Source organism: Callionymus lyra, chromosome 5, assembly GCF_982586985.1.
Source record: "Callionymus lyra chromosome 5, fCalLyr1.hap1.1, whole genome shotgun sequence".
NCBI classification, from domain to species: domain Eukaryota; kingdom Metazoa; phylum Chordata; class Actinopteri; order Syngnathiformes; family Callionymidae; genus Callionymus; species Callionymus lyra.
In genome coordinates, this window is record NC_141822.1 from 18,016,163 (window position 1) to 18,033,581 (window position 17,419).

The 17,419-nt window shown below is 36.2% G+C and overlaps 1 protein-coding gene across 6 annotated transcripts; it reads right to left on the reverse strand.

Moving 5' to 3' along the window:
• Nucleotides 1–440: 440 nt before the first annotated feature.
• LOC148079643 (programmed cell death 1 ligand 1-like) lies at nucleotides 441–8,905 on the reverse strand. Of its 6 annotated transcripts, none has more exons than XM_087791281.1 (8): nucleotides 8,745–8,904; nucleotides 7,363–7,414; nucleotides 7,033–7,295; nucleotides 6,828–6,924; nucleotides 6,439–6,705; nucleotides 5,569–5,747; nucleotides 5,222–5,505; nucleotides 3,863–3,992 (listed from the first exon to the last, which is right to left on the reverse strand). In XM_087791281.1, exons 2-6 carry the CDS (start codon nucleotides 7,412–7,414, stop codon nucleotides 5,677–5,679), a joined length of 750 nt encoding a protein of 249 aa, XP_087647407.1. In that variant the 5' UTR covers nucleotides 8,745–8,904; the 3' UTR covers nucleotides 3,863–3,992; nucleotides 5,222–5,505; nucleotides 5,569–5,676. The 6 variants fall into 6 exon arrangements, with proteins under 6 accessions (XP_087647404.1, XP_087647403.1, XP_087647407.1 ...); XM_087791282.1 differs by having other exon boundaries at nucleotides 3,866–4,005; XM_087791278.1 differs by lacking the exons at nucleotides 5,222–5,505; nucleotides 5,569–5,747 and adding an exon at nucleotides 8,400–8,467 and having other exon boundaries at nucleotides 441–3,992; nucleotides 8,745–8,905.
• Nucleotides 8,906–17,419: the final 8,514 nt, after the last annotated feature.

Genomic DNA, 17,419 nt, shown 5'->3' on the forward strand with positions numbered 1-17,419 from the left:
TTCCTGATGCTCCACTGTTTCCACTCCGGAATATTAATTACCAAATGATGAAACTGCCTCTTTGGTCTGTGAGCTTCAGGTTAAAAGAGGAAATGGGAGCCAAGCGCGTGAGCGATCACTTCTTTTCGACGGGGTTAACTCTCCGCGTGCGCGTGAGTGTTTTTGTGTGTGCACGCGCGCTTGTATGGGAATATATTAACATCTTAAATAAATGTAGTTAAACTAATGTCTGGTTTTATTCATTGTATTTTGGAATCCACTATATTTTTTTATAGCAATGAGCTGGATGAGACACTAGGTGGCGGCAGCGGTCAAGAATCTACGGAACCCTTACGAAAATATCGCGAGATCACAAAATGTATTTATTTCATAACCTTTAAGGGGTGTAATATATGTTTATGGTGTAAAGAAAGATTCAGAGACAGCTGAGTCTAGGCAAATTCGTTGTTATATTCTTGCAAACAAAAAGTGACCCACAATTCACACACACTCAACTCTTTTTATCTTGTACTGCCATCTATAGACAAAACATAAACTTAGATATTTTTACAGATTCGACCCTGATGTCCTGACATTTTCATTGAAATCTATTCATTATACGTCTTCGGTTTATTTTGCTAACAAACATGAAAACACTGATCACTTTAAAAGTGCTCTAAATAAAATTTTATATTAAATATATTACTTACTTACGTTACCTCCTTGGCAGAAGGAATACATGTTTAATAATAAAAGCTGAGCTGAGGAAAAGGTCAAATAAATACATACACTTTGGAAATGTGTTAAAGTTAAGAATAAAAAAAATTGCCCCTATTCGTTAAAAATTGCTCTTTTACTTAATCCGTTCTTTGTCAGCAGCTCCTCATTTTAAGACCATTCTAGACAGGTACTGACCACTGCAGCAGGCCAGGAATGTCAAAAGAGATACAGTGATGATAGTAATTCTTGAGAATATTTGAATAACGATTAGAGTTGCGAATGGATGTAGAATTATCAAACCTCTTAGTTTAAATCATGAAAATGCAGTGTGAATTATGAATCTGCTGAATGTGTAAACTGAAGTGCTTGAAAGTATTAGTATTCAAAGTAAAAATGTGTGGAAACGGTTGAAATAATGGCATAAAGGAGAAAAGGGAGAAAGGTGATAATGTCGAAAAGTAGAAAAACGGAAGAAAAACAGAAGAAAAAAGTAGAAGAAGTATTAGTAATGGAAGTAGAAGAAGTACTAGAATTAGTAGTAGAAGTAGAAGTAGTAGTAGAAGTAATAATGGGAGTAGAAGAAGTAGTCGGATTGGCTATAGAAGTAGTAGTTATTAGTAAAAGTAGTAGTAGAAGTAGTAGTGGGAGTATACAAAGTAGTAGAATTAGTAGTAGAAGTAGTGGTGGGAGTGTACAAAGTAGTATAATTAGTAGTAGAAGTAGTAGTAGACACAGGAGCACTCTTTGTTGGGATAGCGGCTCCTTCATCACTGGCATGACCAACTTAACACAGATTCACCTTAGAGTCGATGAGCAAAGTGATATTCACCCAAATTCTGCCGAGGCATACTTCCTAAGGTCGACAATAAAGGATCTTCTCCTGGGACCTCAGATGTCTCTTTATAGACAGCAAGTCCGCAGGAGGTGAGAAGTGTTGGAGCGTCATAGAGGTCATGAAGCTCTTCGGCAAAAGGGGTTTGATCTACAGAGTCAAGCTGAGGCAGCATAGACACTGGACTATTGCACTATTGATCGTGGGACATTTTTAGAAATAATTGTTTGAAATAACTTCTAAGTCAGTAAGGTAAAAGTATGTCTATTGACATTGCTTTAATTATTAATTAAAATATTTATCTCTATGGTTTTAACTAAGGCTTCAGGATGTTTTAGTTGCATTTCTGAATGAACTCTCAGTTCATTACATATTGTATTTTAGGATTTAAGTAATATTTCTGTTTTTTTTCTCCATCTATAGAAATGTGGAAACATGAGGCTCACAATTTTTCCAGCGTCAGCATATTTTCACTCTTGACAATTGTTTGCTTGAAATCTGGACATCCATCCGTTAACGACATGACCAGTAAACTGCATTTTCCCATTTCCTTGACAAACATCATCAGTGAATCATCGAGCGTTGAACTCTCCTCCTCATACCCGTCCAACACCAAGAGACAAGTGTTACTGGTCATCACTCTCCTGAGCTCGTCTCGTTTAAACGTTTCTTCGACAGGAAGCTGACTCTTAATGGTGTCAAGCAAGTCTTCTTCTGTCTCAGAGGCGTCAACGTAGAGGAGAAGATGGACGGGGCTGAGGTCGATATCTTGAAGGTCGTCCACGGAATCACTCACCCAAGAATGCATTAGCATGCGGGCTAAGGTTGTCTTCCCACTTCCACTTAATTTATGATATTGAGGAGGTATAATCAGGAATCACTCTCCTCACTTTTATATCCTGAAAAATCTACTTTAGAAAAAATGTGCTTAAGCCCCGCCCCCTAAAAACGGTTAGTATTTTTTCTGATTAAATCTTGTTTACCATAACCACAACCAGTCTGCTGTGATTGGTCAAATTTCAAGGTTTGTCACTGCATGTCATTAATCCAGGAAGGGACTCGTTGTACAAACAAAGCTAGCTGGAGCAGGAGCGAAGACCATTATTACGTCATATTGCTCTCGTAACCTCTCGTTCGCCGAGATTTCAGACAGGGGAGAACTTTATAAAGTAATAAGTTCAAAATGGTCATGATGAGGAACTTACTGCATCTTGGAGAGAAAGACAACATGTGAGTGAGTCAGGAGAGTCGGGTTTTCACATTAGTAGCTCTTTAAATACCAAATACATAATTTGAAGCCATTAGCTCAGGTGGAAGCACTTCCCGACACAACACTCAGTAGAAGATTGGGGGAAAAACCTCCTTTGACGAGGTAATACATTTTATACAAATATATTAATGTAACAAAAAGATCCACACAGATAAAGTGGGTTAAATGTAGACGTGTTGATTTGTTTGTGTGTACGTGTGTGTGTGTGCAACAGGATTCTTCTGCAATTTTATCATTTGTTGCCATGACACTGTGGCAGATGTATTCAGGAATAAAGCCGGGGGTGTAAATATTTAAACAATGACAAATAGGAGCAGATGGTAGCAGCTGCACTTCTCGACAATGTTTACCATCACAGGTTTTTACGGGGTTTTTTGACCATATAAAGGGACACACCTGAGAGAAATGTTAATTTAAATTTGAAAAATGAAGAAGGCGTTTCTCAAAGTTACTCCCATTTCAAATGAAACCAGACCAAACGTATTGATGTTTAAAATACATACTAGCATTTGTAATTGCTGCTGAAGAATTATTATGGATCCAATTTCAGGGAAGTTACTTCCTCTCTGCTCGGAATGAAAATCCTGTGTGCAGCTTGAGTTTCTTCTTTGCTTCAGGCGTGGATTTAAAGTGTGAGAATTCATCAAATAAAAAACATGGTTTGATATCTGTAATATATTATCTGGGAGTAAATATTTGAATAGTCATTCTCATCAGGCATCTATCTGGCCAGCTGGTCTCTCAAAAACAAATTGCCACCCAAATAATTGGGTAAGGGGAGCCGTGGAAAGAGGTGTGTCATGTGTCTCTCAGTTCTTTCTGTGGGAACCCATGTAAAAAAAAAGTCCCATCCTGTCCCAAACAAATTGCTGTAATACCAATCTATACTCCCCCGGACACGCCAACCAACCATGGACTGAGGAATGTACTAGGAGAAAGTTCACTGACTCTATAACTCATGGCCTACAAGGAGTCTTGTGCCCAGCACCCTTGTGTTCTCATCATGGTGTTTTTTTCCCTCTCTCTCTCAATCACAAACTTGGTTTGGTAGTTTCTCACCTTTACGACGATGATAGACTGCAACAAGTAACACCAGCGAAGCGACAATGAGCACTGTAAGTGTGGCAGCGGAACCCACAAATCTGGTTCTGACACGTATGTTGTCCTTCTCCTGGTCTGTTTGGAGATCCTCTGAAAGACAAAACTAAGGCTTCATTTTTTTTGTATCAGGCGACATTATTCAACTTCAACTGTATAGTGTCTTGAGATAACTTTGTTATGATAAGACACTTTAAATAAAATTGAATTGAATTGAATTATTGTCAACACACATGTAGATTCAAAATGTATAACTGATTCAACAAGGTTCTGTTCTTTTCAGTCACGTCCTTCAGAACAAGTTTTACATTACAAACATTACAAACATTACATTCAAGTTTTTTTAGCTCTTTTTTTTGGGATATCACAAACACATTTGTTTTCAGGTCTTCGGGTCACCTTGACCCTAAGATAACACAAGGGTTTATGGTTGGTGATTAGTCGACTATTAAAAGAGTTCATTGTAGCTCCAATAAGGGTTATAGCAACTTAACCGTCATATTTCTCATACAAGCTACATGGCCGAGCTTTTACAGATCGGTCACGTGGTCTGCCATCGGTGATAGTTTGGTTGGTCGATCCATTACTTTGAATTTTACCCAATGGAGATCAGCTCAGCACTGTGTCTCAAGGGAGCTTGTGATGTCATACTTTATTTAGCTTTTGTGTAGACCCTAATCTTTCAACCAGTGAAAACAACATTTCAATGTGGACTGGAAAGAAGCTGAAAAATGAAAAAGAAAGTTAAGTCTAATCTTCACAAACATTTACACAAGCAGGAACACTTACGTAGAACAACCATTTAGAAAACCTTGAAAATCCCAACAAACAAACAATCAATTCGAGCCTCTGGGTTGGTTTCTGTAAAGTCATTAAATCAACATGTAACTAATGTGAGCAGCTAAAAAAAAACCCATCAATATTCAGGCGCCCAATGTCTGACAGCAATAAGACTTGTGTCAATGTTTGGAAAAGGTTAGGTAAGGTTAGGTTTTCAACACTAATCTATTAATCATTCTCAAGTGAAGGAAACATGCTTCTGCAAAACAGATATAGTGCAACAGCCGAGACAAACAAAGAATGCGTCACTGATAGACAGAAGAGGAAGCTCATTGTGGTTAAAATGACCAACAGAAAGCTTTCTGTTATAGTCGTGTTATGTGCGTGAGTAGCTGGACTGGAATTACATTAACAGCGGTTTCGATTCTCCTCTGAAATCCCCCCTTCATTTATCTGCGCTGACAATGGGCATGTATGGTATTATCTTCAAAGCTCTTCTCTGCTTCCATCACCTGACACCATTAGACCATTCTCCCTCTAACCTCGTTCTTGAAGCATCGTTGTTGGCAGGTGTATGTTTGTTCTCCAACAAAGGCACTTCTTTCCAGCTAATGCCAGGGAAGGTAAAATGTTAACTCCAGTTGACCATTTGTTGTTGGATCATACTGTTGAAACTTCAGGTAAATCCACTTCAGAGTTAATGAGATGAGAATGTGTTGGAGGTTCAACGTGACAGGGTCACGAAGTCAGATCTGGGTCTGACGTGTTCTTCACCCACTTCCATGTGAAGTGACTCATGTGTTCCTATCTAGTCTCCTCCGAAGATCTGTAAAGATACACATTTTACTACACAGGCATATGTAACTCAGATGTAAAGAGCTCTACTCACCTTCTTGTCTTGTAAGTCCTCCAACTCTGTCCTCAATCGCCTGAAGTAAGTGTCCTTAGTCTTCATTAAGTAATGGATTCTTGCCTTGCACTCATCGAACACCACAGTTTAGCCAGCCACAGAAATGATTTGTGTTAGGAAACGTTGGTGGGTGATCTCCAGTTTCGGGCAGAATATGTCTGTGTGGAATCTGAGTCAGTTACTTGTTTTTAAGAGTCACCTTAAAAATGCTAGCGAGACGTTGATGAAGTCCAAAATGGAAGCCAGGGCAAACCATTCAGTCAATCTAGCTCCAACTGCCCAATTTGTATTGGACTTGTTATTTAAAGTCAGAACTAATGTGAGTAATGAAATGATCCAGTAATCTTGCTAATCAACCAACACATTTAAAGGTATTAAAACCAACCAACAAATAAGGCAGACAAACGGCTTATTTTATTTATTGCCAAAAAAACCTTACCTTCACTTCTCTTTGCAAGTCTGTCGTATGCAGTTTTTGGTTGTTGTTGGGTTTTGTTTGCTGCTGTCTGTTAGCGAAATACTTCAAACAGTTTTGTATGTGTTTCAATGATATTTAGGAAAAAAAACATTGACTTGTAAGGCTTCTAACCGCTGATGCTCGCCTGTTCAGAACTAGCAAAAACTATAGAAAGACAACCAAAAAAACCAAGCGAATGTCACTCATTGTCTGGTGGTTAAAACGATCTTTCCCTTCCCCACGTCTTCCCTTCTTCTTGTGATCCTTGTTTTTGATTTTTATTATGTTCATTCTTGTTGCTCATTTCAATCGTTTCATTAGGTTTTGAAATAGACAGTTTATAAAAGGCATGCTCCGACAACCTTAGGTCAGCAAGAAAATACAATTTTTACCTGGAATGGTAAACGTGGCAGAGGAGACTCCTTTTTTGAACCGACACGTGTAGTTATTGGCTTGGGATGAGTTGACGACAATGTGACTGACGAGTCTAATGAGTTGTTCTGGTGTTTTTTCAGTAAAGGTGCTGGCTTTGATTGGTCGGTGTTGAACATCAGTCCATGTGACGGAGGTTGCAGGATAACCCTCTGACTCACAGGTTAGGTTGACCTGCTGTTTGTCTCTTGACAAATGGATCCGTTTGGTTACGTTTGTAAACGGAGCTGGAGAAAAAAGATAGAAATTCTACTGTAAGTCATCTGGATAAAAGTTTAAAAACCAAGATCCCATGTTTAAAGGGAACAGAAAGAGTAAACAAACTACAGCAACATGCAGTTATTTTCACCTTCGACAAATAAATTCATCTCCTTGTAGTCTGTGAATATGTCGTATTGAACCAAGCATTGGTAAACACCCGAGTCATTTATTCGAAGGTCTGACAGCTAAAGATAAAACAAAGAAAACTAAAGGTTAGTCATGATTGTGTGATAATAAACAGCAATGTTGCAAATTTGACTTTCTGTGAGATATAATGTTAAGTTTTTAAAGACCTCCAACTTAGTCCATCCTTCGTTCAGCTGGGGTAGAAGAAGCTTGACTCGCCCTCCAAAGTGGGAGTTTACTGGCTGAAAACGCTCTTTTCCATTTTCCATCCTGTATACTTCCCTCTCCATGCCAGGAGTGATCTGATGCCACGACAGCTGTATGGTTTTCAAAGGATCTTTAGGGATGGGTTGGAACTTGCAACCCATTTGAACCACATCCCTGAACTTAGAGTAATATCTTCCTTTCTCTAACTCAACGGTGAAGAGCACTGTGTGGGAGAACAAACAAGAATGAAACACATTTGTACCAACATTTTAACAACACTCAGAACATACCAGAGGCACAAGACTGGAACATCAGCGGAAGGATCATAACCAGAAGGTCCATCTAGATTCAAAGACAGAGCACAGAGAAGTGTTTGCGGCTTAATTATGAGAAACATTGAGACATTCGTATCAGGGAAGAACTGCAACTGTCAATTGTTTTTACTTCATGCAACCAGTCCTCAGCTGTTTGTCCAACCCTGCATGCCCGGACTCATACCAAAAGCAGTTGGTTTGCAGCAAATATAAACCACACATAGCATTGCAGGGTTTGGTGTTCAGAGACTGATAGTACAAATGTCAGCCACTAAATAATGTTATTTTATTACCCTGGTAATAAAATAAAGAGCAACTCTATCTGTACTTCACCGTCCCAGTAGCGATGTTTTGAATGATTGAATAGACTAGAGGTGCTTAACTGGTTGAAATAAGCCTAGTATGAACGCAAATCAACCGTTTTTTTAAGGGTTTTAACTGGTTGAGCAAAAACCCTGTTGGGAGTAGGTTTGGTAAAGGTTTTCTGGGGTTTGCCGCAGAGACTTTTCAACCGGGGTTTTTGTGTTTAGGTACATTCCACACAAACATCTGAGTCAATCAGAAAATAAGCAATTGTGGGTAATGTAAATTTCAAAGACTAAATTCAACTTCATGCATGCTCTGCCCTCTACAGGCTGTCACCATGGCTCTGCATCCATGCACCTGCCACTATCGAAAAGTTTTATTTCTGTTGACCTAGACCTCGCCAGACAAGAGTGCAGGCTCTGTAAATGTCCATTTCCCTTGTGTATAGTACACCACAGAGCCAGTTTATCTTGATATGATGCAGTTAGAGTTAGACGATCAACAGCGCTGTGTTGGTTTTTCTCTTAATAGCACTGCCTTCTCTGTTCTGTTACTGCGCTGCCCCAATACCTTTGAACAAAACCCTTCTTATCTCTGCCACTTCAACCTTTCTAGCGAGAGCTGAATCAACCCTCTTTATTAAAAGGAAAATGAAAATAAAGCTGTTGCAAACGTTAAAGTGATGTTTGGATGGGTTGTTTTTTTACCTCTCTCTTTCATTTTAGCAGCAGAATACCTGGTGGTTTGAATCTGTTCCTTTATTTTAGGAAAGATTCTAGGGTTAACAAACAAAGAACGTTACAAACTCTTCTTTCCTGTAGTTTAGGGGAAGATATGGATATGTTTACTGATTTATATTCACGTTAATAATTTCAAACATGATTTTAAAATCATTTAAAATAAGCTTAAACAGGACTTTGTAACAGGGCCGGGTCTAGGCAGGGGCAAGAGGGGGCCTGGCACAATGCCCCCTCAAGATTTGTGGCTGCCCCCTCATACATGCCTGTCTAGACCCGGCCCTGCTTTGTAATCATATAGATCAGAAAACTTACAATTTGTCGTCCTTTTGGGTCGGTTTGTAGAAAAAAACATCCTTTTAATCCACCAATCTGCGCTGTGACTCCGTGTAATGTGAGCCCACTCTCAACTTACATCTGTTGTTCTTCAAAGATGTTCACCATTTCCGCCTTTTTTTCTGAAGCTAAGCAAGACGCATTGAGTCGGGATGACGAAGATCATTTTTGCATCACGTGACCGTCACTATAGCCCACACTATAATTAATTGCGCGTTTATTCCTAAGATTACGGTAATGACGCAGAAAGCCACCTGATACATGAGACCACTTGAACATTGCAATAAAGTAACAGCAATAATGTTTTATGTTGTTTTTATTCAACCTGATGCAATCCTGTTCTACTGTCTTTGGAGTAAATGATTATATAATTGATTTATATTTATAATGTTATGTATTTATTTATTTTAACCAACAACAATTGTGTTAATACGGATATAGCGGAAAACTCTGTTTTTTGACGTAGATTTGAAAGTCATATCATTATATAATATGTAAAAAAAACACATTTATTTTAACTATCATAGAATTATATTCTTAAAAGTTTAGTGAAAAATCCCACTGGATTATGCTTCATGATGACCTTCACTACTATCCTGGTACATTTGGAGTAATTTTACTGTAGAAATTTGAAATAAATGATCATTAAATAAAGTCATTATATATAAATAACGTCATTTTAAAAATTATATTTAAAAAAAACATGATTCATGATGACCTTGACTAAGTTTTGAAACATATCTTGCCCTTTAAAGTATATACTTTATTGAGTATTGTTTTGATTGTTTAAGCGCTTTGTGACCCTGGTCTGGAAAAGCGCTATACAAATAAAAATTACTTACTTACTTACTTACTATCCTGGTCATTAATGACTAGACAATACAATACAATAAATGTATTTAAGGATCATTTATTTCAAATTTCTACAGTAAAATCTCTCCAAATTTACCAGGATAGTGGTCAAGGTACTCATGAATCATAATTATGTTTAATATAATTTTTCACTAAGCTTTTAAGGATTTTTTTTATTTATTTAATTTTTATTCATCCTTAATTTCAAATTTCAACAGTAAAATCTCTCCAAATACCTTGACTATTATCCGTCAAGGTCTTCATGAATCATAATCCAGTGGAATTTTTCATAAAGAGTTTATTATATGATTATCATTATATGATATTTAAAATAAATGTGTAGTTATTGACAGATTATAATGATATAACTTTTGAATTTACCCCATACATTTCCGCTATAGCGCTATTAACACAATTTAAATTAGTTGATTCGTATTGTTGGTTAAAATAAATTAATGGAAACATAATAAATATAAATAAATGATATCATCATTTAGTCCAAAGAAAATAGAACAGGATTGCATCAGGTTGAATAAATACAACATAAAACATTATTACTGTTAATTTATTGCAATTTTCAAGTGGTCTCATGTATCAGGTGGCTTGCGTTCAGCGTCTTTACCGTAAGCTTAGCAATAGACGCGCAAGATTTCTTGAACTTTATACTTTGTTATCGCGTGGTGTTCAGATGCTTCAGCGGCTCAGAGACTGAGACACTTGTGTGTGTCATCGCTCCTGCATTTAAATGAAAACACTCGCTTGTCACTCCTAGAACTTCACCTATTCTTTGCTGGTTCCTGATTGTCACCGAAGGAGGACGAGTAAACATCTGTTCCACAACTACTTCCAGGACAAACTTGAGTATTTGAAGATTGATACTCACTCTGTTCACTTTTATTTTGCTGGCCAGCACCACAAATGGACAATATTATTTTTCTTCTGAAGACGGTACATGTTCCAGCCAAGGAGGCTATTTTTGTTTTTTGAATATTTTGTGGAAGTATATTTTGTTTATATTTTTATAATAGTTTAGAATAGGAGACAATCAATAGTTATTTTCTCTACTGTGTGTGAGGTGGATGAATGTTCTTCTGTCCATAATTATTTTATTTACTGGACTGATGGTACACTGCTATCAACCCTACATTTTCCATGTTGGTTACATTTGCATGATACTTTTTACTACACATAAAACATTTATGTTGACAAAAAGATGATGATCAATAAATGTGACGAAGCCGCTGATTGGCTGAAGCTGTTTTACTAATAATAACACACAACTGTACAATGCAATAGAAACATTCGAGTTCTGAAATAATTCGCTTTTCAAATAACAAAAATGTTAGAATATTCCCCTTTCAATAACTTGTCTGTAGTTCAGATCATAAACACCGCAGTAATTATTTAGGTTTCATTTCGATTTTTTTTTTTTTTAATCAATTAAATCAATTATTAAATGTACATATGCCCACTTTATTGAACGAGTCATTTCATTTTTATTTGTTAAATTTGTATAATGTATAATAACTACAAAAAAAAATCTTGTTTTTTTAACACTACTGGCAATAAACATTTTCTAATTTTCATATTATTGAGATTTGTTCTCTTAACATAATACTGTTGGAATATACCCTCCTATATTGCTTTTTGTTCTCAATTGTAAACAGGGTTGTAGGACAATGGGGAAACGTGTTTAGGCTGATAATTCCAGTTGCATAATACTGCAATTCTACAGTTAAGTCTGTTTATTAACACTGCAACACAAACAATTAATGACAGAAACAATGATAAAATGACGACAACATTTAATAATTACGGCCTTTCAGTATATTCATGAGCATGTGGCCTCCAGGTCACAACACTCAACAAACGATAATAAACTGTCTGACCACCAATGGTTCATAAAACGATTAAAACACGGAGACACTTCCGTCGCTCCAACACGACGTAACTTCCGTCTCGGGTCTTATACTTTGCGTCGGGAGAAAGATGAACAATCCAGAGTGTGTAACGGGTCGTTTATTGTTTTTAAATGCACCAGTAAGTATATGCATATATGACGTAACTTCTGTTTACAACGTCAACTTTACTAAGATGGAGCCATTTAAGGTAGATAGTGTCCATCGATCCATACTCAGTTTTGTGGGCGTTTTAGTACACCAATTTAGTGTGCATGGCGCACTACATTTCGCATACTAAGAATTGAGACACTTAGGCAGCTAAGGAAGTTTGGATTTGGCGAAAAATGTATAACTATTTTAAAACTTCTCTATGCTCATCCTAAATCCTGTATCTTGACCAACTACGAAAAATCCACTCCTTTCGATCTTAATCGAGGGACCAGACAAGGGTCTTGTATTTCTCTGATGCTCTTTGCTTTGGCACTGGAGCCCCTGGCTGTGGCGATCAGATCCTGTCCCCAAATATGTGGAATAGAATGTGGGAAGGTAACATCTAAAATTGGCCTTTATGCTGACGATGTGGTGTTGACAATTTCAAAATTAACAGAGTCTCTACCATCCCTTCTTGATCTCATTAAAGAGTTTGGCCAGCTTTCTGGATTTACCATTAATCATGACAAAAGCACTTTGATGCCCCTCTCGAAGGACTTGGATCCAGATTATTTGACTAAATTGCCCTTTAAAATAAATTCAGATTATTTTACTTATCTCGGTGTCAATGTCACAAGACAACCCAAGTTTTTGTTCAAATTCAATTTTTTAAATTTGATTAATGCATTAAAAAATAAAATAAACAAATGGAAGCTCCTGCCACTGTCGCTTGTTGGTCGGGTTAACAATATTAAGATGACTATACTTCCCAAATTTAGCTATCTCTTTCAAAATGTGCCTATTTTTCTCACTTCCTCATTTTTTAAGACAATTGACTCAATCATAGTACCTTTTATTTGGAATTACAAACCTCCTCGCATAAGTAAGGCACATCTCCAGAAATCCAAGGCAGATGGGGGTCTTGCTCTTCCAGTGTTCAGACACTATTACTGGGCATGCAACGCTAGAAACTGGATCTTTTGGAATCAATTTTCATCTGGGTTAAATCCAAATGACGCATCTGCCCCCTCATGGCCTCTTATGGAAACTAACATCGCACTTTTTCATTTCAATACTTCTCCCTTTTCTATCTTACTCTCAAATACTATTCCTCAGCTCAGAGTTCTAAAAAATGATTTCATCTTATTCAATTCCTTTAAAATATTTAAACAAATTAAAAATGTCCTAAACTTGTCAGAACACTCTCTTTATACACCTATTTGCCATAAAACTTCTTTTAAACCAGGACGGATGGATCCAGTGTTCAGTGAGTGGTCTGAGCGAGGTTTATGTTCCTTCAAAGATTTGTATTTTGGCGGTAGATTTGCTTCTTTTGCTCAATTGCAGTCAAAGTTCAATTTGCCGAACTCTCACTGGTTCAGATATCTTCAAATCCGGAACTTTGTCAGCAAATCATTTCAGTCTTTCGAGGGTTTGCCAAAAGAACATACTTTTCATCATACAATGAGGAAATCCTCCACCTCAAACCATTTAATTTCAATACTTGTGTCTCTATTTTACAAGGCGGTCCCTTCGTCGCATATTAAAGAGTCGTGGGGAAAAGATTTGGGCGAAAAAATATCAGACGATGTGTGGACGAGGGGATTGAGCCGGATTAAACTCTGTTAAATGCAAGGCTTCAATTAATTCAATTTAAGGTCGCTCATAGACTCCACTATTCCAAAACAAGGCTAAACAGAATCTTCCCTGCCATTCCATCCTCATGTGATCGCTGTTCAACGTCAGAGGGTTCACTCGGACATATGTTCTGGTCTTGCTGCAGGTTAAGAACTTATTGGTTGAAGTTTTTCAATTTTTTCTCTAAAGCATACAAGGAGAATGTGATCCAGACCGGTGCTTCGGTTGTTTTGGGATGTTCTGAATCAACCTCTAATCTATCCAGCACTCAGCAACAAGCTCTAGCTTTCTCTCTGGTTGTTGCAAAGAGAGTGATCCTGAGTGAATGGAAGTCACCATCTCCACCTTCCTTCAAAAAATGGCTCAATGATATGGTTTCTCTCCTGTATCTGGAACAAATTAGATACACAATGTCTAATTTACACTTGAAATTTGTCAAGATCTGGGGACCGTTTCTGGACGCTATCAGGAAATGACAATGAAGCATATGCCACCTATTGTTGCTGTTCCTCTAGAGGGAGTTTTGTGAACTCTCTGACCTCCTTGTAAATACTTCTTTTTTTTTCTGCAGCATTGAAAATGTTAACTTATTTTTTTTTCTTTTGTGGTCTGGCACTTGGTTTTTCTTGTTTTGATGTTTCTTATTGTCCTGTTGGTTTAATTTTTTCTGTCTTTTACATATATAATATAATTTACTATATATATATATATATATATATATATATATATATATATATATATATGTTTTTGTTTGTTTGTTACTCTGTACTGTCTTTTTTGTCTGAAATGAAAATAAAATTTGTAAAAAAAAAAAGAAAGAATTGAGACACTTACGCACTAAAAATACTAACTTTGATTACGCAAGTATGTGATTTGAGACACGGCACTCATCTACCCTAAACGACTGCCATCTTAGTGAAGTTGTAAACAAAATATATATGTATAAATATATATATATTATATATGCAAACACTTACAGGTGCATTTTCAGCAGCAGTAGAAGGATGACACGTCTTCGATGCTGATACCGGCGTAAATATCTCACCAATATTTCGTATCTCTTATTTTTTCTTTATTTCTTCTTCCAAACTGTCGGTGATAGCGTTCAAACAGGTGGTTGAAACCATCGTTAAATAGTAGTCGAAGAAGAAGCTGCCGCGTCATTTCCGGTTACATATATGAGAATGTTTTTCGCTTTTTTAAATGTTTACTGTCATTTCATAGTGTTTTCACGTAGTTAAATGACTTTTTTTTTTTAATTTTTTTTAATTTTTTATTAATACTCTTTGGTGTGTGTTCAGCACTAAAAATCAAATGGGCCGTTTTCATACCATGCTAACAAACTCATCTGTTATCTTTGCAGTAAGATCACATCCAAAGTATATCCTGGCAGCTGGTGCAAAACAAGGTTTGGAAAAAGAAAAAGTGTGGTAAAGCTCACATTATCATTTACCTTTCTTTTTTTTTAAATATATATAACTTTTACTATATTTATCTAGCACATTCCACAACAAATTGGTGGGCTTGACTGTGGAGCGTACATGCTGATGGTGAGATATGGTTGTAACTATTTCAAATTCAGGTTCCACTTAACACATTTATCATTAAACTTGTTTCAAATTTATCTTTTTTATTGGGGGTTTTTTTAGTACGCCTTGCGGCACCGTACAACTTCACAGCAGTATGTGCAAATGAAAATATTAACCTCTGTTATTTTTTAAACAAACTTTGAGTTCTTCAAATACATATTTGTCTTCCAGTCTGACCTTCCAACGATAAGGAAATGGTGGACCTTGGTTCTGATGGAGAACTTTGGGGACTTCCATGAAAGTCCTACAACATTGAATTACTGTGTGAAGAACCCATGTCTAACCAATTCATTGCAGGACAGAAAACCATGATGACAGAGATATTCGTTTTTTATTTCATAGTTTGGGTAAGTTGGTTTGTTTGTTCCTTTTTTGTGTGGATGTTTTATGTAAATAAAGTTTTATGAACAGTGCCACTGTCTTTCTATAATGTGATTAATATATACGTGTTGTTAACATTTAAATGAATCTTCAAAGCAATGCAAAAATAAATACATTAGATGATAACTACTGTTGAAGGTGTCTCTTTTAAGCATTATATTGGCATGGTTTTATTTATTTATTCATATAGATACTGTATTGTCTTGCTCTAGCTTCAATAAGCAGACAAGGCGTGATATCTGGTCTGTTAATATTAACTTGATCCTTTATTAACATGTAAACATTCTTGTGCTACCTGCATGACTACCTAGAACTGACGTACAGGCGGGGCTTCCACGTATGCTCCTAACTGCTGTGGCATGCTGGGTAATGTAGTTCTCATGTTACTATACTCATAACATCACAGATACGAAGAATGGCACTGCTAAGGTTTTGTGTACAGTGTCTGTTTGGTAAACTGTTCAGGATTTTATACCAATAAACACACATTTATGTTTGATTTTGAGACAATACGCAATTTTTTTAATCTTAAGACTTTGAGAGATTCTCTATTATGGTAAAGTAAACAAGTGAGTTAATAGTTCATAGAATTACAATAAGTACTTGATTATGGTAACCCTTCGCTGCAGGATATAAACAATGAAAAAAAAACAAATGAAACGGAATAATAATTAGGCACTGAAAGACAGAATGTTTAAAAAACAAAAAATGTATTGACATTGTGGCGTTTTCATGAGGTCATAACAATCTAACTCTTCTGGAGATAATAAAGACAAATATCGTCACGCTTCTCACTCTGCAAAAAACATTATTCTTATATAATTTGGTCGGGTTTTTCTTCTCCATCTTTAGAAATGTGGAAATATGAGGCTCACAATTTTTTCAGCATCAGCATATTTTCACTCTTGACAATTGTTTGCTTGAAATCTGGACATCGATCCGTAAACGACATGACCAGTAAACTGCATTTTCCCATTTCCTTGACAAACGTCATCGGTGAATCCCTTACTGAAACGTTAAGACTTCATCTCACTTAAAGTCAGTCTGAGTTTATCAGTTATTTACCAGTTTATCCGCCTATCAGTTTGCAATGTTCTACAAATTAAATGTTTTCAATTAAATCTTTTTTTTAAACCTGGTCAAAGTGCTGGTTCTACGTGATCAGATTTATAATTGACTCTTTTGTAACCGTTATAATTTCTTATCCCCAGTTATTTTCAAAATCTTAAAGTAAACATTTACAACTTGAAAAAATATCGAATTAATAATAATTGAAAAACATGAAATCATAATATTTCTTATCTGATATAAATAATGAAAAGGGTAACATATTTAATATAAGCACTTAATAATAAGTTACTCTTATATTCTATTAAATTGAATGAAAGAACCTGAATTGAGAAATCGGGTAAAAATATGTCATTTACTATCTCTTACACCAACCTATTTAACTATTTTAATTCAGCTCTAGTCGATTTTTCTTTTTTTTGTTTCACAAGTTGTGAGATAATACAACTGGAATAAAATGTGAATAATGTTATTTTTTAATTTTGAATATGTTGGTACTTTAAAACGTATTTTCTACATATTTAATTAAGCGTATTTAGCATAATAACATATATGTTTCATCTTCTGCACGTTGAGCCACAAACTCATGATTAATCTTTATTAAATGTTGGGCAATTGACCACTAGATGTCAGTAGCTCATCGTTATACAACGAGGTTGTTGTTTTTGTTTTTTATTTCAAACAAACCAGCTATTGGAAATTGGAAAAATATATATTAAAATCACATTTGAAAAAAAACAAGCAAATAATATATATATAATATATATATATAATATATATATATATTTCATCCAGCAGTGCTTCCATTCAATGTCAAGGTTCACAGTCTGAAACCTGATCTTGAAGAAGAGAAGATCAACGTGATGTGTGTGTGTTTCTGTGTGTGTGGACCTGGTGCACATTTACATCCATACATTATTGAAGAATTGTTTCCTGATGCTCCACTGTTTCCACTCCGGAATATTAATTACCAAATGATGAAACTGCCTCTTTGGTCTGAGAGCTTCAGCTTGAAAGAGGAAATGGGAGCCAAGCGCGTGAGCGATCACTTCTCTTCGACGGGGTTAACTGTCCG